The 19,215-nt window shown below is 39.9% G+C and overlaps 1 protein-coding gene across 2 annotated transcripts in view; it reads left to right on the top strand.

Moving 5' to 3' along the window:
- The window catches only part of CASC4 (cancer susceptibility 4), a 106,102-nt gene continuing 87,107 nt past the window's right edge, over positions 221 to 19,215 (top strand). For both annotated transcript variants that reach the window (XM_013993061.2, XM_021096541.1), the window contains exon 1: positions 221 to 871. In XM_013993061.2, coding sequence (XP_013848515.2) covers positions 545 to 871 — 327 coding nt within the window. In that variant the 5' untranslated portion in view covers positions 221 to 544. The remainder of the gene's footprint in view (positions 872 to 19,215) is intronic.

Here is a 19,215-nt window from a genome sequence, read left to right as displayed (position 1 = left end):
AGCTGAAGGGGATCCGATTCAGGTACACGAGCTAACCCAAGTCGCCAAAATAAATACAACACTCTTCCTGACAGGGATAACCCTCGCGAGATAAGACTGCGAAGATCGAGAGCAGCCCACTTTCTCGCGAGAAGAGGGGGTGTTGGCGGAAACTAGGAAATGGCCCCCTTGGCGACCCGGACTCAGACAATGGGCGGGGCCCGAGTTAAATCCACCCCCTTCCGGCTCTTTTCCCCGCCTCCTAACCCTGAGGTGTTGGACCTCGGGTGCCAGCGGCTTGCTTCTCCGGTTCCGCCCAGCTGTTGCAGAATCTAATTCAAAGCCTCGGGAAAGCGCGTCGGCCGGATTTGAGGAGAGGGGGCGGGGAGGGTCCAGCGGCTTGCGGCCCCGCCCCCTTCTCCGGCTTACAGGCGGACGATTCCGCCCGCCTCCTCCTTCAGCTGGCCCTGGGGCTGCGTCCCCCAGGCAACTCGGCAGCCGCGGCCTGAGCTTCTGCCTGCAGGTGTTGGCGCTGAGGCTCCCGGGCACAGCCTGCTTCGGCTCCATGGTCGGTTTCGGGGCCAACCGGCGGGCGGGCCGCCTGCCCTCCTTCGTGTTGGTGGTCCTGCTGGTCGTGATCGCTGTCCTCGCCTTCAACTACTGGAGCATCTCCTCCCGCCACGTCCTGCTTCAGGAGGAAGTGGCCGAGCTGCAGGGCCAGGTCCAGCGCACAGAGGTAGCCCGCGGGCGCCTGGAGAAGCGCAATTCGGACCTCCTGCTCTTGGTGGACTCGCACAAGAAACAGATTGACCAGAAAGAGGCCGACTACGGCCGCCTCAGCAGCCGGCTGCAGGCCAGGGAGGGCCTCGGGAAAAGATGCGAGGATGACAAGGTAAGGACCAGTCCTCTCCCCTCAATTCCCATATATATATTTTTTTCAGCTTCGTGGTGGGGTTGTTTAGCCTGATCCCGGTTGCCTTATGCCTTCCAGAATTGCAGCCTCGGAGGCTACCCTTACCGCTAACAACCCTATTTCTGTTAGACCTTAGCCAGTTTATCACCACCACATTTTCCGGTCCCTTCCAGACGAAACTAGCTCTAAGTTCTGGTTCTCAAGAGTGGCCTGTGTGTGGATGCCGCCTTTTCTCCAAGCTCAGCTGCTGAGCTGGCAGTTGTAAACATTTGGCCTATGTGGCCGGCCGCCTTACGTTTACAGATGGACAGATCTGGAGAATGCTAGGTTTGGTGTATTATTGCCTTATCTTTTATTCCGTGCACACCGATCATTATCAATTTCTTTATTTAAAGAATGGGGCCTCCTCTAACTACTTATTATTACTTAAATATATGGTCACCATATATTTTTCGACTATCTCTATAGGGCTCTGTATTAAGCAGTTAAAGATCAGCTATTACTGCCTTTTTTTGTGACGATAATGTTCTGATGGATGGGTTCTGGAACCATATATGAGCCATACTTGTGACTTGGACATATTTAATCAAAAATTATCTACACAATTTGAATTCTTAATGAATTAGCCAAAAAGATAGAATCTAAAAATATGTTCTAAGCCAACAGTCTTATGTCATTTTCCTCACTGATATTGAAAGGAAATAAAAAAATGAAATTTTGTATGCTTAAGTAGCTATTAGGGTTGGTGTTTTACTGGGTGGACAGCCATACAAAGTTTAAATTTAAAAAGTTTAGAGCTAGACTGGAACTAGACCCGGTACTGAATAGTCTTTGTTCTCACCAGAGTATTGGGAATTATGTTATTAACTTATGAATTATAATATTAACTTCTTAACATATATAACTATATATGTTTATTATATTATTAACTTATGTCCTATGCAACTTCTGTTGATATACTAGAGTGTGAAAATTTTTAGGTAGAATAAGTAGATGTCTTCCATTCTGGACCCTTTCTTGGTAATCTTCACATTGTTTTTTGTGTGTTCCTGTTATTATTATTATAAGTTTTTATATTGTATATTAAAATTATTTGTAGTAAGTCATTTTAAATTAAAATCTCCTGAGCTCCAGTTTCCTTATTGTCACCAGCCTCTATCTTACTTCTTATTTCATGAAGATTGAGACCCTCAGGTAAGTGCTTTTTTAATAATTTACACCTTCACATTAATATAGGCAGCTTCTGAGAAGAGCAACAGGTCGGCAAATTTATAAGCATACTACATACTGAATTCTATAGACTGAAAAATTCTCTTGGATGGAGTAGGCAGAAATCCATGAAATTTCAGAGTATTGAAATGAGGTCTTCAGACTTTAATGGTTAGGCTTTATTATTCAAATTCTCTCCAGTCTGGGAAAAAAAGGTAAGTATTCCGGTAATTTATACTCTGGATTCCATTTCTTTCATCTCTTGGATTATAATTATCAGTTTCTTTAGGTAGGTTTTCACTTTTACCTTCAAAAAAGTGTAGGTGTTGGCTGTTCTAAAATTATTTTTATCCTTGTATATACTCCTTTCTTCCAATCAACCAATGTCTTGTTTTTACTGTCACTGCTAACCTCCAGTTATTGGTGGTCTATAAATACTAAATCAGTTTCTTTTTTCATCCCCATCCTAATCTTTTATGTTTATTTTTATTTTTTGTCTTTTTGCCATTTCTTGGGTCGCTCCCACAGCATATGGAGGTTCCCAGGCTAGGGGTCGAATTGGAGCTGTAGCCGCCGGCCTACACCAGAGCCACAGCAACGCCGGATCCAAGCCATGTCTGCGACCTACCAGCTCAGGGTGACACCGGATCGTTAACCCACTGAGCAAGGCCAGGGATCGAACCTGCAGCCTCATGGTTCCTAGTCGGATTCGTTAACCACTGAGCCACAATGGGAACTCTTTTTTTTTTTTTTTTTTTTTTTTTTTAAATTCCGTTTGCCAACCTTCTTTCCTCATGTTTTCTGAAGTTGTTCTCTTGAAGTCTTGCTCGTCAAATCCAAAAAACATTTTAATTCTCATTCTGTTTAATCTTTCAGTAATTGATTATCTCTAGTTTTTTTGGGAAACTATCTCCTTTCTCACTTCTGTATCATTTAACTTTCCAGATTTGTTTCCTGCTTTCTTCATTATATTCTTTACTGGATATTTTTTTCTCCTCCAACTGCCTAATAATAATAGACTTTATTCCTGGCCCTTTGCTTTCCCCTAGAGCAGTATTTCTCAAGATGTTATTGAACAGAATACTGCCCTAGGAATTGTTTATAGATAGGAGAATAAAGGAAAACCTCTTTTTGGAGGGCAATGTTACATGGTTTAAGTATATATTCCTCTCTTGGAGATGCCTGCTAGCATATAAAGGCTCTGAGAAATATTTTAGTAAAGGAGCGTATTTAATTTTTTTTAACAAAATCTCAGTTAATTTGATCAAAGACTTCTGTTTTCAATGCCCTGTTTGTTACCATGGTACAGAAGAATGTAGCAAAGCATACTAGTTTGGGAAATGTTGCCCTAGGTAACTTAACTATTGTTTGGCTAATACTCTATGCATCTGGTTCACAAATCTGTATCTCTTATTTGTATGTCAAGGTTCATGTTTTGAACTAGCTGTAGTATCATTGTTGGAGTGTTTGTGAATGTTTGTTCTTGGGGTTAATGAAGAAGCTTTGAGCTGTCAATAGCAAGGGTTATCTTGGTCTAAATGAGGTATAGATGAAATTTGTCTTTCATAAGTGTTTTCTTTATTCTTGCTACCCCCTTGCTCAAGAGCTGGGAGGAGGGATTTATTTTCTATAAATGACATAAAATTCCTCTGGGTGGTGATTAGTGTTGGAGAAAGGAGAAGTAAATTTGGCAATTAAAAGTGTCTTCCATTTTAAAGTAGACTTTTTTTAATGTTTAATCATGTTAATGTAGTCTTTTTAGAGTAAAGGTTCTGCCTTTCAGGGTTTTTACCTATAGCAGACACTGGCAGTGGCCCTCTAGTCATTCATACCCCCTTCGTTTTTTGCAGACAAAACCCATGCACAGACACACCACACACACACACACACACAGCCCCAAGGATATTCCTTCCCTGTGACTCAGAGCTGGGTCCTGTTTGGTCTAAACTGACTGTGGTAATTTCATTATTCCCAGTGATTAGTTTAGGAGGGGCCTAGCTAGTGAGTTTTGAGGGAGAAGTTTCCTTGCTCCATAAAAGAGTCACACTTGCACCTCTGTGGTATTCTTCCCCCAAATCAAAAATCTCCAGTCTAATCATAAGCTCATATTCAGGGACATTCTATAAAATACCTGACCAGTACTCTTCCAAAGAGCCAGATGTTGTTTGTGCATGTGATTTCCTGAAATTGAAGCAACTAGATTGCCTGGAGAGTTAGTTAAGGAATGGCTGAGGCACTGAAGATGACAGAGTAGAATGTTACAATAGAATATTGGCACTTGTTATGTGAGATTTTAAAAATTTCCTTATTGTTTAAGCTAGTCAAGTTGAGATTTCTTTAGTTGCAGCCTAAGGTGTCTTGACTATTAATATTCTTACTGTCGTGGTAATATCTGAGTTGTAGGTTAAATCATATACGTCCCCAGGACAATGTGAGCAGTGACCACAGATCTGCATGTGGTTTGGGGTTCCTCAAGCCAGAGTCTTTAAGTATCAACAGTGGTATTTGGAAGCCTAACTGGGTACTTCCTTGACACTCTCGGAGACCAGGATCATATGGTGGCATCACCTCCCTATATATCCTTCTCCACTCTACAGATGTTCCACACCAAAATTCCCTTTGCCCTGATGAGCTAGCTGCCTTAGGTAGGATGTGTGTGTAGGGAGTGTTGGCAAGCAAGTCCTTGCGCAGGCTACATTAAAAAAAAAAAAAAAATGGAGTTCCCATCCTGGCTCAGTGGTTAATGAATCCGACTAGGAACCATGAGGTTGTGGGTTCTATCCCTAGCCTTGCTCAGTGGGATAAGGATCCAGCGTTGCCCTGAGCTGTGGTGTAGGTCGCAGAGGTAGCTCGGATCCCGCATTGCTGTGGCTCTGGTGTAGGCCGGTGGCTACAGCTCCGATTCGACCCCTAGCCTGGGAACCTCCATATGCCACAGGTGCAGCCCTAGAAAAGACAAAATGACAAAAAAACTCAAAAAGCCCCCCTATTTTAGAACATTTTAGACCTATGGAATTATTGCAAGAAATAGTACAGAAAGTTTCCTCACACCCCACCCCTAGTTTCTCCTGTTATTAATATCCTGCATTAATATGACATATTTGTCATGATTAGTGAAGCCCTATTGATACACTATTATTAGCTGAAGTCCATACTTTTTCAGATTTTCTCAGTTTTTCCCTGATGCCCTTTTTCTGTTCCAGGATCCCATCCAGGGTTCTCTGTTGCATTTAGTTGTCATGTCTCTTTGGGCTTCTTGTGGTTGTGACAGTTTTTTAAGACTCCTTGTTTTTGATCATCTTGACAATTTTGAGGATTATCGGTCAGGTATTTCTTAGAATATTCCTCAATTGGGATTTGTTTGAATCTTTTCTCAGGAGTAGACTCGGGGGAGGAAGACCACAGATGTGCCATTTTCGTCACATAGCATATCAAGGGAACATTTCCAAAAATGACTTATCACTAGATGCTAACCTTGGTCACCTGGCTTCAGGTAGTATGTGTCAGATTTCTCCACTGTAAAGTTATTCTTTTTTTTCCTTCTCCTTTCCCATGCTGTACTCTTTGGAAGGAAGTTACTATGTTCAGGCAACACTTAATGAGTTGGGAGTTATGATCTATTTCCTTAAGGGCAGATTATCTGTATAAATTGTTTGAATTTTTCTGCATGGACCTTTGTCTCTTCTCTCTTATTTGTTAATTTATTTAATCATTTATTTATATCAGTATGGACTACTAGATATTTTATATTTTAGGTTATAAACCAGTGCTACTTTATTTATTTTGTTGTTTCAACTTTGGCCACTGGGAGCTCTTTCAGTTGCCTCCTATATTCCTTTGACATAGTACCCTATCGTTGTGACATACTCCTCCCTTAACTTTCTGGCTGGGCTAAGATGCTCAGGCTTATCTTGTTTACTTCTTGTCCCAGTCCAAAAATCCTAGTCCAAGGAGCCCTGATTCCTTTTATTGGAAAATGGTATTGGAAATCAAGACCTAGGTGTTGGGTATGTTCATTGCTACTGTTAGGCTATCTTTGGAAATCTAGGAATCCAGCTCCACAGGAATCAGGTGATATTGGACATCTTCTAATTTATTATGCTATCCTGCGATTTTCAGTCCGTTACCTGCACTGTTAGAATACAGGAATTCTTTTTTTTTTTTGCTTTTTAGGGCCATTCCCACAGCATGTGGAGGTTCCCAGGCTAGGGGTCAAATCAGAGCCTTAGCTGCCAGCCTACACCACAGCCACAGCAACACAGGATCTGAGCTGTGTCTGCTATCTACACCACAGCTCACAGCAATACCAGATCCTTAACCCACTGAGAGAGGCCAGGGATTGAACCCTCAACCTCATGGTTCCTAATCGGATTCATTTCCGCTGTGCCAGGGAGGGAACTCCTAGAATACACAAATTCTTTGTGTGTGTGTGTGTGTATTCTTTTTTTTTTTTTTTTTTTTTTTTGTCTTTTTGCCATTTCTTGGGCCGCTCCTGCGGCATATGGGAGGTTCCCAGGCTAGGGGTCTAATTGGAGCTGTAGCCGCCAGCCTCCGCCAGAGCCACAGCAATGCGGGATCCGAGCTCACAGCTCACGGCAACGCCGGATCGTTAACCCACTGAGCAAGGCCAGGGATCCAACCCGCAACTTCATGGTTCCTAGTCAGATTCGTTAACCACTGTGCCACGATGGGAACTCCCTAGAATACACAAATTCTTTAAGGGAGCTTGAAATTGTTCAGGGAAGTGAGAAACAAGCTCTACTTCTCTGAGAGTCCCCCTACATTTACTTAATTTTTTGTGTGTGTGCCTCCCTCCATAAATGGTTTTATCCTTGAGGTGTGTATTAGTTTGCTAGCTGTTGCCATATAAAGTACCACAGATTGGTTGACCAAAAAGCAACAGAGGAGTTTCCATCATGGCTCAGTGGAAAGGAACCTGACTGGTATCCATGAGGACTCAGGTTGGATCCATGCCCTACTCTGTGGGTTAAAGATCCAGCGTTGCCGTGAGCTGTGGTATAGGTCACAGATATGGTTCAGTTCTGGCATTACTGTGGCTGTGGTATAGGCTGGCAGCTGTAGCTCCAGTTGGACTCCTAGCCTGGGAAATTCCAAATGCCCCACCTGTGGCCCTAAAAAAAGGCAACAGAAATTTATGTTCTGACTGTTCTGAAATCTAGAAGTCGAAGGTTGAGGTGCCAGCAGGTTGATTTCTTCTGGAGCCTCTTTCCTTGGCTTGAGGATGGCTACCTTCTTGCTGCTTTGTCATCATTTAGTTGTGCTGCTATGTTCCTGCATGCCTGGTGTCTCTTATAAGGACACCAGTCATTTTTGATTAGGATGATTTTAACTTAATCACCTCTTAAAGACCCGATTTCCAAATAAGCTAGGGATACTAAAGGCTGAAACTTCAGTATATGGGTTTTGGGGGAACAGAGTTCAGCCCATGATAGGCGTAATCTGTGACACACACATTGCTTTTTCTTTCCTCTTTCTGACCTCTTTTGCTCTTTCACCACCGTAATCCTCCTTGAGGCAGTATATACCTTTGCTTGGGTAGGAAAAGGGGTAAAAAGGTCATGTGACAGAAAGGAGGATGGGAAGCATATTGCTTTTTTTCCCCCAGAAGATATTCTTACTGTGTGTGTGTGTGTGTACACAACATTCATACACATACCGAATAAGTATATATAAAAATCCTGGAACATAATAGGTGTTCATTATCGTGGGTTCAAACTCCTGGCTCTGCCATTTAATATGTGTAAAATCTTGGACAAATCACTTCTCTGTGCCTTGGTTCCTCATCTGTAAAATGAAGACAAAAATAATTATCTTTCTCATTCTTGTAAAGTTAAATGATTAAATTCATTTAAATGCTTAGAACAATGTCTACCACATAGTTAAAAAAAAAAAAGGAAACGTTGAATATGTGTTGTGTTAGCCATTATTATTCCACAACTACTTCCTTATTTCTGTCCTGCCTTCTCTCTAGGATGGGACTCTGTCCGAGTTCCTGATTAAGATCCGGTCCCAGCCCTGGCCAGGCTGCCTCACCCTTTGCTCCTGGTTGTCTGACTCTACCTCTGGTTCCCTTTTAAATTGACTCCTATGTCTCAGGTGACTCCCTGGAGCCTGCCTTTCTCTCTATAATGAGGATCAGCCTTATGCATTTCTCCTGATATGCTGCACATGGAAATTCCTCCCTTTGCCTCTGCCTCCCAGTCATAATCTGGCCAAATTCTAGCTGTCATTTAATTGCTACCTTAAATTATTCATAAACCATGCAGAACTCATACCTCCTCTCCAAAGTATATTCCTTTTCTACCTTCTTGGTCCCTATTAGGTGCATGCAACCATTATTGAGACTGAAGTTAGAAATTTTGGTGTCCTCTTTCATTCCTTCAGCATTTCATTCATTGTTTCAACCCTGCAAAGGAGTTAATCAGATTGAGTGAAAAAACATTACTATTGTTGCAGAATAGAGAGTTGACTAGAAAGGAAGCAGGAACTTCCTAACTAGTATCCTTGCCCTGGACTCTCTTTTTTTCAGTTATTTCTCCCCATTAAGCAAGTGATCTTCCTCAGACCTTACTTTCAGAGTAGTTGTATTACTCACTGTGTCAAATCAGAATTTTGCTGTCTAACGTTTAAGGCCTTCCACGCAGGGGCTCCAACTACTGTGCCTCTCACTACTTCCTGACCCAAACTGTGTTCTGGATGTGTTGTTTTGCTTACCTTTGTCTCATCACCTGCCTTTCTATGTCATCTTAATTCCTGCTTCTGTGTCTTTGTTTCTGTTATTTGACTCTTAGCTTCTTGCCTTTTTTCTGTCTCTCTGTCATACCAGTCTTTTGGTATCTCTGGGACTTCTGACCTGGAACATGCTTTTTCTTCTTTGTACACAATTAAATTTATTGTTTAAGCTGTACTATTTTTCATTTTTCATAATAGCTTCTTATGTGTTAACTTTGTCTTCTCAACAAAATTTTAAGTTCCTTGAGGAAGGGCCATATTTTAAATTTGTTCCAATAATCTTTAGTGCTGATACAGGGAGTCATGGATTGTTAGCTTAGGGTAGGCCCTAATCCAATTTCTTTTTTTTTCTTTTTTTTGTCTTTTTGCCTTTTCTAGGGCCCCTCTGACGGCATATGGAGGTTCCCAGGCTAGGGGGTCTAATCGGAGCTGTAGCTGCCGGCCTATGCCACAGACACAGCAACACCAGATCCGAGCTGCGTCTGCAGCTGCACCACAGCTCACAGCAATGCCAGATCCTTAAGCCACTGAGGAAGGCCAGGGATCGAACCAGCAACCTCATGGTTCCTAGTCGGATTTGTTAACCACTGTGCCATGATGGGAACTCACCCCCCCCCCCCATTCTTATGACCTTTTAAGAAGAAGAAATTTGGCTACACAGATATACAGGGAAAAGAAGGCCATGTGAAGAGGGAGGCCTTGACCGGAGTGATGCATTTATAAGCCAAGGAATGCCCAAGGGTTGTCAGCGACCACTAGAAGCTAAGAAAATGCAAAGAAGGATCCTCCTCTTGGGCCTTCAGATAGAGAGCCTGGCCCTATAGTCAACTTAATTTTGGATTTCTAGCTTCCAGAACTGTGAGAGAATAAATTTTGGTTGTTTAGTCACTGAGTTTGTGGCGCTTTAGTATAATAGCTCTAGGAAACTAATACAAGATTCAATAAAAACTTCAGACTTCTTGTTTTTTAAATTTTTCTTGAAGAAACTGACAAGCTGATTCTAAAATGTATATGGAAATTCAAATAACCTAGAATAGCAACACAGTTTTTAAAATGATCAGTTTGGAGGACTTATACTCCCTGATTTCAGGATTTGCTGTAAAGTTAGGCTAATCAAGGCAGTGGGAAATTATTTTTTAAAATAGGCATATAAATCATTGGAACACAATAGAGTACAGAAATAGACCCACAGATATATGGCCAGTTAATTTTTGGCAAAAGTCCCAAGAATTTTAATGGGGAAAGGAGAGTATTTTCAGCAAAAGATATTAAATTACCTTTATGGCAACAGGGTTGGTAGCAGTTTTGTTTACGTTGTGCTGCCTTACAACTTATATAAAATTAACTTGAAATGGATCATGAACCTAAATGTAACAGATGAAACTATATATCTTCTGGGAGACAACACAGAAGAAAATATTTGTGACTTTGGATAGGCATGGATTTTTAGGGCACAAAAGCATAAATCATAAAGAAAAAAATCGATAAATTGGACCATCAAAATATAAAGCTTTGGGAGTTCCTACAGTGGCACAGTGGGTTAAGAATCTGACTGCAACAGCATGGGTTGCTGCAGAGGTATGGGTTTGATCCCCACCCTGGCCTAAAGAATCCAGTGTTGCTGCAACTGTGCCATAGGTCACAATTGTGGCTCAGATTCAATGCCTTCTCTGGGAACTTCCATATGCTGTGGGTACAGCCATAAAATAAAATAAAATAAAATAAAATATTTAAAACTTTGTGCCTTATTCCTATTTTAAAATAAAAGAGAGGAAAAACAAGATATGGATTGGAAGAAATATTCGCAATACCTTTATTGGACAGAAGAATTGTATCAGCAGCTTTCCATACCAGAACCAAGCCACCAACCAGCAGGCCAACACCAGCTCCAGGATCCCTAGGGCCCTACAGCCAGAGACCCAGGAACTCTGCTCTACCTGCAGGTAAGCTGGCAGGTGGATTCCCCCCTGGGTCCCAAACCCACCCACCAGCAGGCCCATACCAGCTCCAAGACATCTTGGAAACCTCAGCCAGCTACTCCAGGATCCAGTTCCACTCACCAGTGAGCCAGAACTAGCCATAGGACTCCAGTGCTCTTATCCAGCAGCCTCGTGACCCAGCCTTACCAGCCAATGGCCAGAAGCCTCCACTCTAGGCAAATCCTGGCAACCAGCAGGACCTGGAGCAAGCCATACTTACCAGACTGCCCACAGTAGTCAGACTGCCACAATAGAAGGGCGCTTGCAGCTCACATAGGGGATACCTGTAGAGCATTTAGCACTGATGACCAGTGGGAAGTGTGTTTCTGAAATATGTTGCCAGATGTAGAAATAAAAACAGCTAATTAGGAAAAATGAGGCAACAGAGGAATATATTCCAAATGAAGAGAAGTGAAGAGCTAAGAAGAGCTAAGTGAAGTGGAGACAGGCAGTCTACCAAATAGGTAGTGATCATAAAGATATTCAAAGAACTCAGGAGATTACATGAGCAGAGTGAGAAGTTAGAACTTGTTAACAGAGAGTTAGAAAATATAAAGAAGAACCAAAGAGAGTTGAAGAATATAATAATTGAAATGAAAAATACACTAGAAGGAATCAACAGTAGATTAGATGATACAGAGGAGTGGATCAGGGAGCTGGAAGACAGAGTAGTGGAAATCACTGAAAATAAACAGAAAAAAGAAATGAGGACAATTCAAAGACCTCTGAGAAGACATCAAGCGTAATATTCACATTATGTGGATGCCAGAAAGAGAAGAAAGAAAGGGCAGAGAACATAACTGAAGAAATAGCTGAAAACTTCCATAACCTGGGAAAGAAAACATACCTAGGTCCAGGAAGTACAGAGAGACCCAAATAGTATCAACCCAAAGAGGACGACACCATGACACACTGTAATTGAAAGAACAAAAATTAAAGAATATTAAAAACAGCAAGGAAAAAAGTTATGTACAAGGAAACTCTCATAAGGTTCTGAAGGGAGTGATGCAATATATTTAAAAGTGATGAAAGGGAAAACCTAACAACCAGAAATATGCTGCCTGGCAAGGCTTTCATTCAGATTTGATGGAGAAATGAGAAGTTCTACAGACAAGCAGAAGTGTTAAAGAGTTCAGCATCACCAAACTAGCTTTTCAAAAGATGTTAAAGGGACTTCTCTAAGTGAAAAAGAAAAAGCCACAACTAGGAATAAGAAAATTACAAAGGAAAAATCTCAATATAAAGGCAAATATACTATAAAGATAGTAAATCAGCCATGTATAAAACTAGTAGGAACATTAAAAGACAAAAGTAGTAAAATCATATGTATCTGCAATAAATAGTTAAGGGAGGAGTTCCTGCCATGGCTCAGCTGTTAAGAACCTGACATGATGCCTGTGAGGATACAGATTCAATCCCTGGCCTCAGTCAGCTTAAGGATCTGGTGTTACCTCAAACTGAGGCCAGGTCGCAGATGTGGCTCATATCTGATGTGGCTGTGGCTTTGGCGTAGGCCTACAGCTGCAGCTCCAATTCACCCTCTAGCCTAGTAACTTATATATGCCACAGGTGCATAAAAAGAAAAAAAGCCATAAAAAGAAATAGTTAAGGGATACACAAAACAAAAAGATGTAAAGTGTGTTGTCAAAAACAGTAAATGTTGGGGATGGAGGAAAAATGCAAGATTGTTAAAATGCATTTGAATTTAAGAGATCAGCAACTTAATCATATCTACATAGATATAGATTGCTATGTACAGTATAGAGAATATAGTAAATAGCCATGTATTACCTGTGTATGGTGACATTGTGACTAGACTTAGTGTGGTGATCATTTTGAAATGTATAGAAATGCCAAATTACTGATGTTATGTAATAGGAATTAACATAGTGTTGCAGACAAACTTGGAGTAAAATGGATCAGATTTGTGGTTACCACAGGCAGTGGGTTGGGAGAGGGGAAATTGGATGAAGGTGGAAAAAAGGTACAAACAAACTTCCAGTTATAATATAAATAAATACTAGGGATATATAATATGATAAATATAATCAACACTGCTATATACTATAGATGAAAGTTGAGAGTAAACCCTGAGTTCTCATCACAAGAAAAATTTTTTTCTATTTCGTTATATATCTGTATGAGATGATGAATGCATTAAACTTACTGATAATCATTTCATGACCTAAGTCATATCATGCTGTACACCTTAAACTTATACAGTGCTGTATGTCAAGTATATCAGTAAAACTGGAAGAAAAAAGTGTCAGAATATATAAAAACTCTTTACAACTTAATCATAAGACAACTCAATTTTTTAAAATGAGCAAAAAATTTGAACAGACAGGATTTCCTGTCATGGCTCATCAGAAACAAGTCTGACTAGCATCCATGAGGACGAAGGTTCAATCCCTGGCCTTGCTTAGTGGGTTTAGGATCTGGCGTTGCTGTGAGCTATGGTGTAGGTTGCAGATGAGGCTCAGATCTGATGTGCCTATGGCTGTGACGTAGGCCAGAAGCTACCGCTCCAATTGACCCTAGCCTCAGAACCTCCATATGCTTCGTGGCATGTGAGCAGATTTATTCATAAATCCTCAAAGATTTGTGAATAGCAAATAAGTAGTGTGAAAAGATGCTCAGTAAAATTAGTCATCAAACAAATGCCAATTAGGAGTTCCCAGCTCAGGGTAACAAGCCTGACTAGTACCCATGAGGATGTGGGTTTGATCCCAGGCCCCACTCAGTAGGTTAAGGATCCCATGTTGCTGTGGCTGTGATGTAGGCTGGCAGCTATAGTTCTGATTCGACCCCTAGCCTGGGAATTTCCATTTGCCATGGGTGCTGCCCTAAAAAGAAAAAAAGGAAGAAAGAACATGCACATTAAAGCCACAATGAGACATTGCTATATACCAATTATAATGACTAAAATGAAATTACTGATAATACCAAGTGTTAGTATGGTTGTAGAGCAGCTAAATTACTGATAATTCTCAAGTGTTAGTATGGTTGTAGAGCAGCTGAATTCTCATATACTGCTGGTGAGAATATAAAATGGTGCAGCCTTGTTAACATAGTGTTAACTACTTAGCAAACTACTTAGCAATTCCTTATAAAGTTAAATATAACTTTAAAGTTTAATATTTATGTTATAAATAGACCCAGCCACTTCACTGCTAGGTATTTGCCCAAGAGAAGTAAAAACATGACTAACAAAGATATATATGCAAATATTTATAGTAACTATATTTACAAAAAACAAAAACTGGAAAAACCCAAATGTTCACCTGCAGGTGAGTGGATAAACAAAATGTGATAAATCCATACTGCAATAAAAAGGAATGAATCATTGATCACTCATCAACATAGATGAATCTAAGCAGCATCATGCTGAGTGAAAAGAGCATGGTGTGAAAGAGTATGTACTTGTGATTCCACTTACAAAACTGTTTAGAAAAAGCAAACTACTCCATAGTAATACAAAAGAGAACAGTTGTTGCCTGAGGCCAGAGGTAGGGGGAGGGAAGGCAAAGGGACGAGAGGAAACTTTGAGGGGGTGGTAAAAGTCTTGATTGTGGTGGTGGTTACATAGATGTATAAAGTTATCAAAAGTCATCACACTGCATATAGATGTGGTCTATTGTATGTAAATTAACAACCAAGTTATTAAAAAAAATTAAAACTTGCAGTAGAAGTAGGGGAAAACTAATCAATGGCTTGCTATTGCCTTAACATAGCTTACAGATATTTTTGCAATCTAACTTCAGCCTCTAGGGGAAGGTTCTTCTACTGATATCCTCAAGTGTTCTTTGGCTAATGGCAGTATAATTTCAGTCTCTGTCTCTATCTTCCATGGCTGTCTTTCCCAGTATGTCTGTGTGTCTTTGTCTCTACACATGGCAGTCTCTTCCCTAATTCTGTTTTCTCTTCTTATAAAGATACCAGTCATATTGGATTAAGGCCTACCTTAATCCATTATGACTTTATTTTAACTTGGTTATATCTTCAATGACACTATTTCCCAATAATGTCATATTCACAGTTACTGAGGAGTTAGGACTTAAACATATCTTTTAGGTGATACAGTTCCACCTGTAATAAATCTCTTTGTCAATTTGGAGTGAATTGAACATTCCAATCCTTGAACATACTGTATCTCTATTTTTTAGGTCTTCTTTAAATTCTTACAGCAACATTTTATAATTTTCAGTGTTCAACACACACGCATTTTATTATATTTATCCCTGAGTATTTAATGAATTTGATACTATCAAAAATGGAATTGTATCTTTTACTCCACTTTCCACTTGTTCTTTGCAGGTGTATAGAAGTGCCACTAATTTTTGTATATTGATCATTTCCCTGCGCTAGAACTTAGTAGTAGGTCTGGTACTAATGGAAGCTAAGGAATTCTAAGGATTCCTCAAAAAGCCATTAGAACTCAGTAGTAGTAGCTTTTTGGTTGATTCTTTTTTTTTTGTTTTGTTTTGTTTTGTTTTGTTTTTTTTGTCTTTTTGCTATTTCTTGGGCTGCTCCCTCGGCATATGGAGGCGGCATACACCAGAGCCACAGCAACGCAGGATCCGAGCCGCGTCTGCAACCTACACCACAGCTCACAGCGACGCCGGATCCTTAACCCACTGAGCAAGGGCAGGGACCGAACCCGCAACCTCATGGTTCCTAGTCGGATTCGTTAACCACTGCGCCACGACGGGAACTCCTTGGTTGATTCTTTAAAATTATTTCTGGATAGGATCATGCCATCTACAAATAAAGAGTTCTTCCCTCCTTTCCAGTTGGATGCTTTTTATTTTATTTTTTTCTTGCTTTATTGTACTGGTTAGGACCTCCAGTACAGCGTTAAATAGAAGGGGTGATATGAAGTGGTATGCAAATCCTTGGAGAGAGGATTTGCATTTAACAAAATTTAGTACCCGTTTATGATTAAAACTCTCAGCAAAGTAGGAATAGACAGAAACTTCCTCATATTCATCAGGAATATTATCAAAATCCCACAGCTAACATTGTATTTAATGACTAAATACCTTCTCCTAAGTTCAGAAACATTGAAGGATTTTAAGTAGGGGAGCTACTTGATCAAATTGGGCTTAAAACACTATTCTGTCTGCAGAATAGAGAATTGATTAGAGGAGAGAAAAAGTAGATGTAGGGAAAATAATTATAAAATTTTTATTTAAAAATCTTTTTAGTAGTACAGATGAGAGATAATGGAGTTTTCAGCTAAGCAATTCTTAGCTGGGAAATAGCAACCTCAGGAGGCATTTTTGTTAGCACTGATGACCGGGGAGTGTTAATGTTGTTTAGGCATGGAGCCAGAGGAATGCTAGATGTTCTGTATTGCAGAAGAGAGCCCTGGCAATGAAGAACTGTTCTGCTTCAAATGCCGATAGCACCTTAATGGAGAAACACTCGGTCCTTAAGGCGCAGAAATGGAGAGAAATAGAATTAGCAAGGTGCTGTGGTTTGAGGGAGGAACCTTAGAAGTTAGATCAAGAAGAATGCAATTTTAGGTAGGTAAAGTTTGAGAAATCTATGAAATATCTAGTAGGCAGTTGAAAATACACTTCTGGAACTCAGTAGGAAGGACAAGCTAGGAATAGATTTAAGTCTATTATTGTTGAGGTTATGGGAATGGCCTAGGTTATAGAGTAAGATGACGAATATGTAAGACAGAGCCTTGCCACATATAACGGTAAAGGAGGAATAGGTTTTAATGACCAAGAAAGAGTAGTCAGAGAGAGAGAGAGAGGAAGAAAAAGCTGGGTACTGTGGCGGTATGTATTCCAGGCGAAAAGGTTTTTTTGTTTTGTTTTGTTACTTGCTTTTTTTTATGGCCACACTTGTGGCATGCAGAAGTTCTAGGGCCAGGGATTGAATCTGAGCTGCAGCTTCAACCTGCACCGCAGCTGTGGCAATGCTGGATCCCTTAACCCACTGTGCCTGGGCTGGGGATCAAACCTATTCCTCCGCAGCAACCTGAGCCACTGCAATAGGATTCTTTTTTTTTCTTCAGTACTTGAGATATTTTATTGCTTATTAAGATGTAGTAGAAGAGCTTAATCTTATTTTTAATATTTTTATTATAGTTGATTTTTAATATTTTAAAAATATTTTTATTAAAGAATAGTTGAATTACATTGTGTGTGTATATATATATATATATATATATATAAACCTAGTCATATATATATTCACACTCCCTTTTTTATATTATCTTTCATTATGGTCTGTTCCAAGAGATAGATATAATTCTCTGTGCTATACAGCAGGTTCTCGTTGCTTATCCATTCTAAATGTTATAGTCTGCATCTACTAACCCCAAACTCCCAGTCCATCCCACTCCCTCCCTCCTCCCCCTTGGCAACCACAAGTCTGTTCTACATGTCTGTCAGTCTATTTCTGTCCTGTAAATATATTCATTTATGTCATATTTTAGATTTCACATATAAGTGATATCATATGGCATTTTTATTTCTCTAACTTACTTCACTTAGTATGAGAAGCTCTAGTTCCATCCATGTTGCTGCAAGTGGCATTATTTCGTTCTTTGTGATGGCTGAATAGTATTCCACTGTGTATATATGTACCACATCTTAATCCATTCAGCTACCAGTGGACATTTAGGTTTTTTCTGTGTCTTGGCTGTTGTGAATAGTGCTGCATGTATACAACATACATGAATGTAGGGGTGCATGTATCTTTTTCAATGAAAGTTTTGTCCAGGAGTTCGCGTTGTGGCTCAGTGGTTAACGCATCCGACTAGGAACCATGAGGTTGTGGGTTCGATCCCTGGCTTCACTCAGTAGGTTAAGGATCTGGCGTTGCCATGAGCTGCGGTGTAGGTTGCAGACACGGCTTGGAGCTGGCATGGCTGTGGCTGTGGCTGTGGCCGGCAGCTATAGCTCCGATTCGACCCCTAGCCTGGGAACCTCCATATGCCACAGGTGCAGCCCTAAAAAAAAAAAGACAAAAAAAAAAAAGTTTTGTCCAGATATATGCACAGGAGTGGGATTGCTGAATCATGCATAGTAGTTCTATATTTGGTTTTCTGAGGAAACCTCCATACTGTTTTCCATAGTGGTTATACCAATTTACATTCCCACCAACAGTGTTGGAGGGTTCCCTTTTCTCCATACCCTCTCTAGCATTTGTTAATTTGTAGGCTTATTAATGATAGCCATTCTGACTGGTGTGAGGTGGTACTTCATTGTAGTTTTCATTTGCATTTCTCTCATAATTAGTGATGATGAGCATTTTTTCATGTGCCTATTGGCCTTTTGTATGTCTTCTTGGAAAATATCTATTTAGGTCTTCTGCCCATTTTTTGATTTTTTTTGTTTGTTTTTTTGTTGTTGAGTTATAGGCATAGTCCGTATTTTGTAATCTGCATATGTTTTAAATACCTGGCTTATACCCAGTTAATAAATAACTGTTGAATGAATAACTGTATCTGTACATTTATGCTGGATCTATTTTTTCATGTCTTCCAGCTTTCTATTGTGAATTTATTGACTATAAAAATCTAGTCTAAACTTTGTAAACACATACTGTATTTGGTACTATTCACCATGTATGGACTCAGTAAATATTGGATGATTGAGTCAGCAGTTTGCACTGGCTCTTAACCAAGGCATGCATAATATGTGCTGGGGTTACTGCAGATATTACTCACATACCTGATTACGCTGCTTTTCTGGAATACACGATCAAAATATTCTGATAGAAAGCCACTCATAATCAATTAATTATCTTTCTGTCACACAGAGAATGTATCTTTGAAATGTATCATAGTATATCTAGTTAGTATTTTGTTCATTGAAAAACTCAGAAATATTTTCCTTGTTCAATTTAGCATTTATATGAAGAGAAGAAAACCTTAGGATTAGTTAATGTAAGCATAGTAAAAAAATTTGATTTGTGTTATATGCTGCCTATCATCAGGGACTTGTTTCAAACTACCTTAAATTCACAAAGGGTAAAATTAAATAAGTCCTTTTCCTGACATAGTACTTTATGATTTTTCAAAGCACATTATTTGCCTAAGTCATTTATTTGGGAAAGTTAAGTATCTATCATATGTTAGGTTCTAGGGATGGAGAGATAAGATTCAATATTAGTCCTCAAGGAACTTGATCTAAAGGGAGAAATAATCCATAAATAGAGAAATAATCCATAGGGCATGATTAAATGCCACAGTAGGACTGTTTACAAAGGGATTTGAAAGTATAAAGGAACAGTTGATTAACTGCCTCAGGAAGTCAGGAAAGAAAAGATTCACTGAATATGAATCCTACTAGACAAAGAGTAGGTCACCAAACTTGGAAAGAGGTAAGGACAGAAGGAACAGAAGGGGTAAATGAAGTC

This window comes from Sus scrofa, chromosome 1 (genome assembly GCF_000003025.6).
Source record: "Sus scrofa isolate TJ Tabasco breed Duroc chromosome 1, Sscrofa11.1, whole genome shotgun sequence".
Classification (NCBI taxonomy): Eukaryota; Metazoa; Chordata; class Mammalia; order Artiodactyla; family Suidae; genus Sus; species Sus scrofa.
The sequence above is the reverse complement of the archived record's forward strand: the minus strand, read 5'-3'. Positions and strand labels throughout refer to the sequence as shown.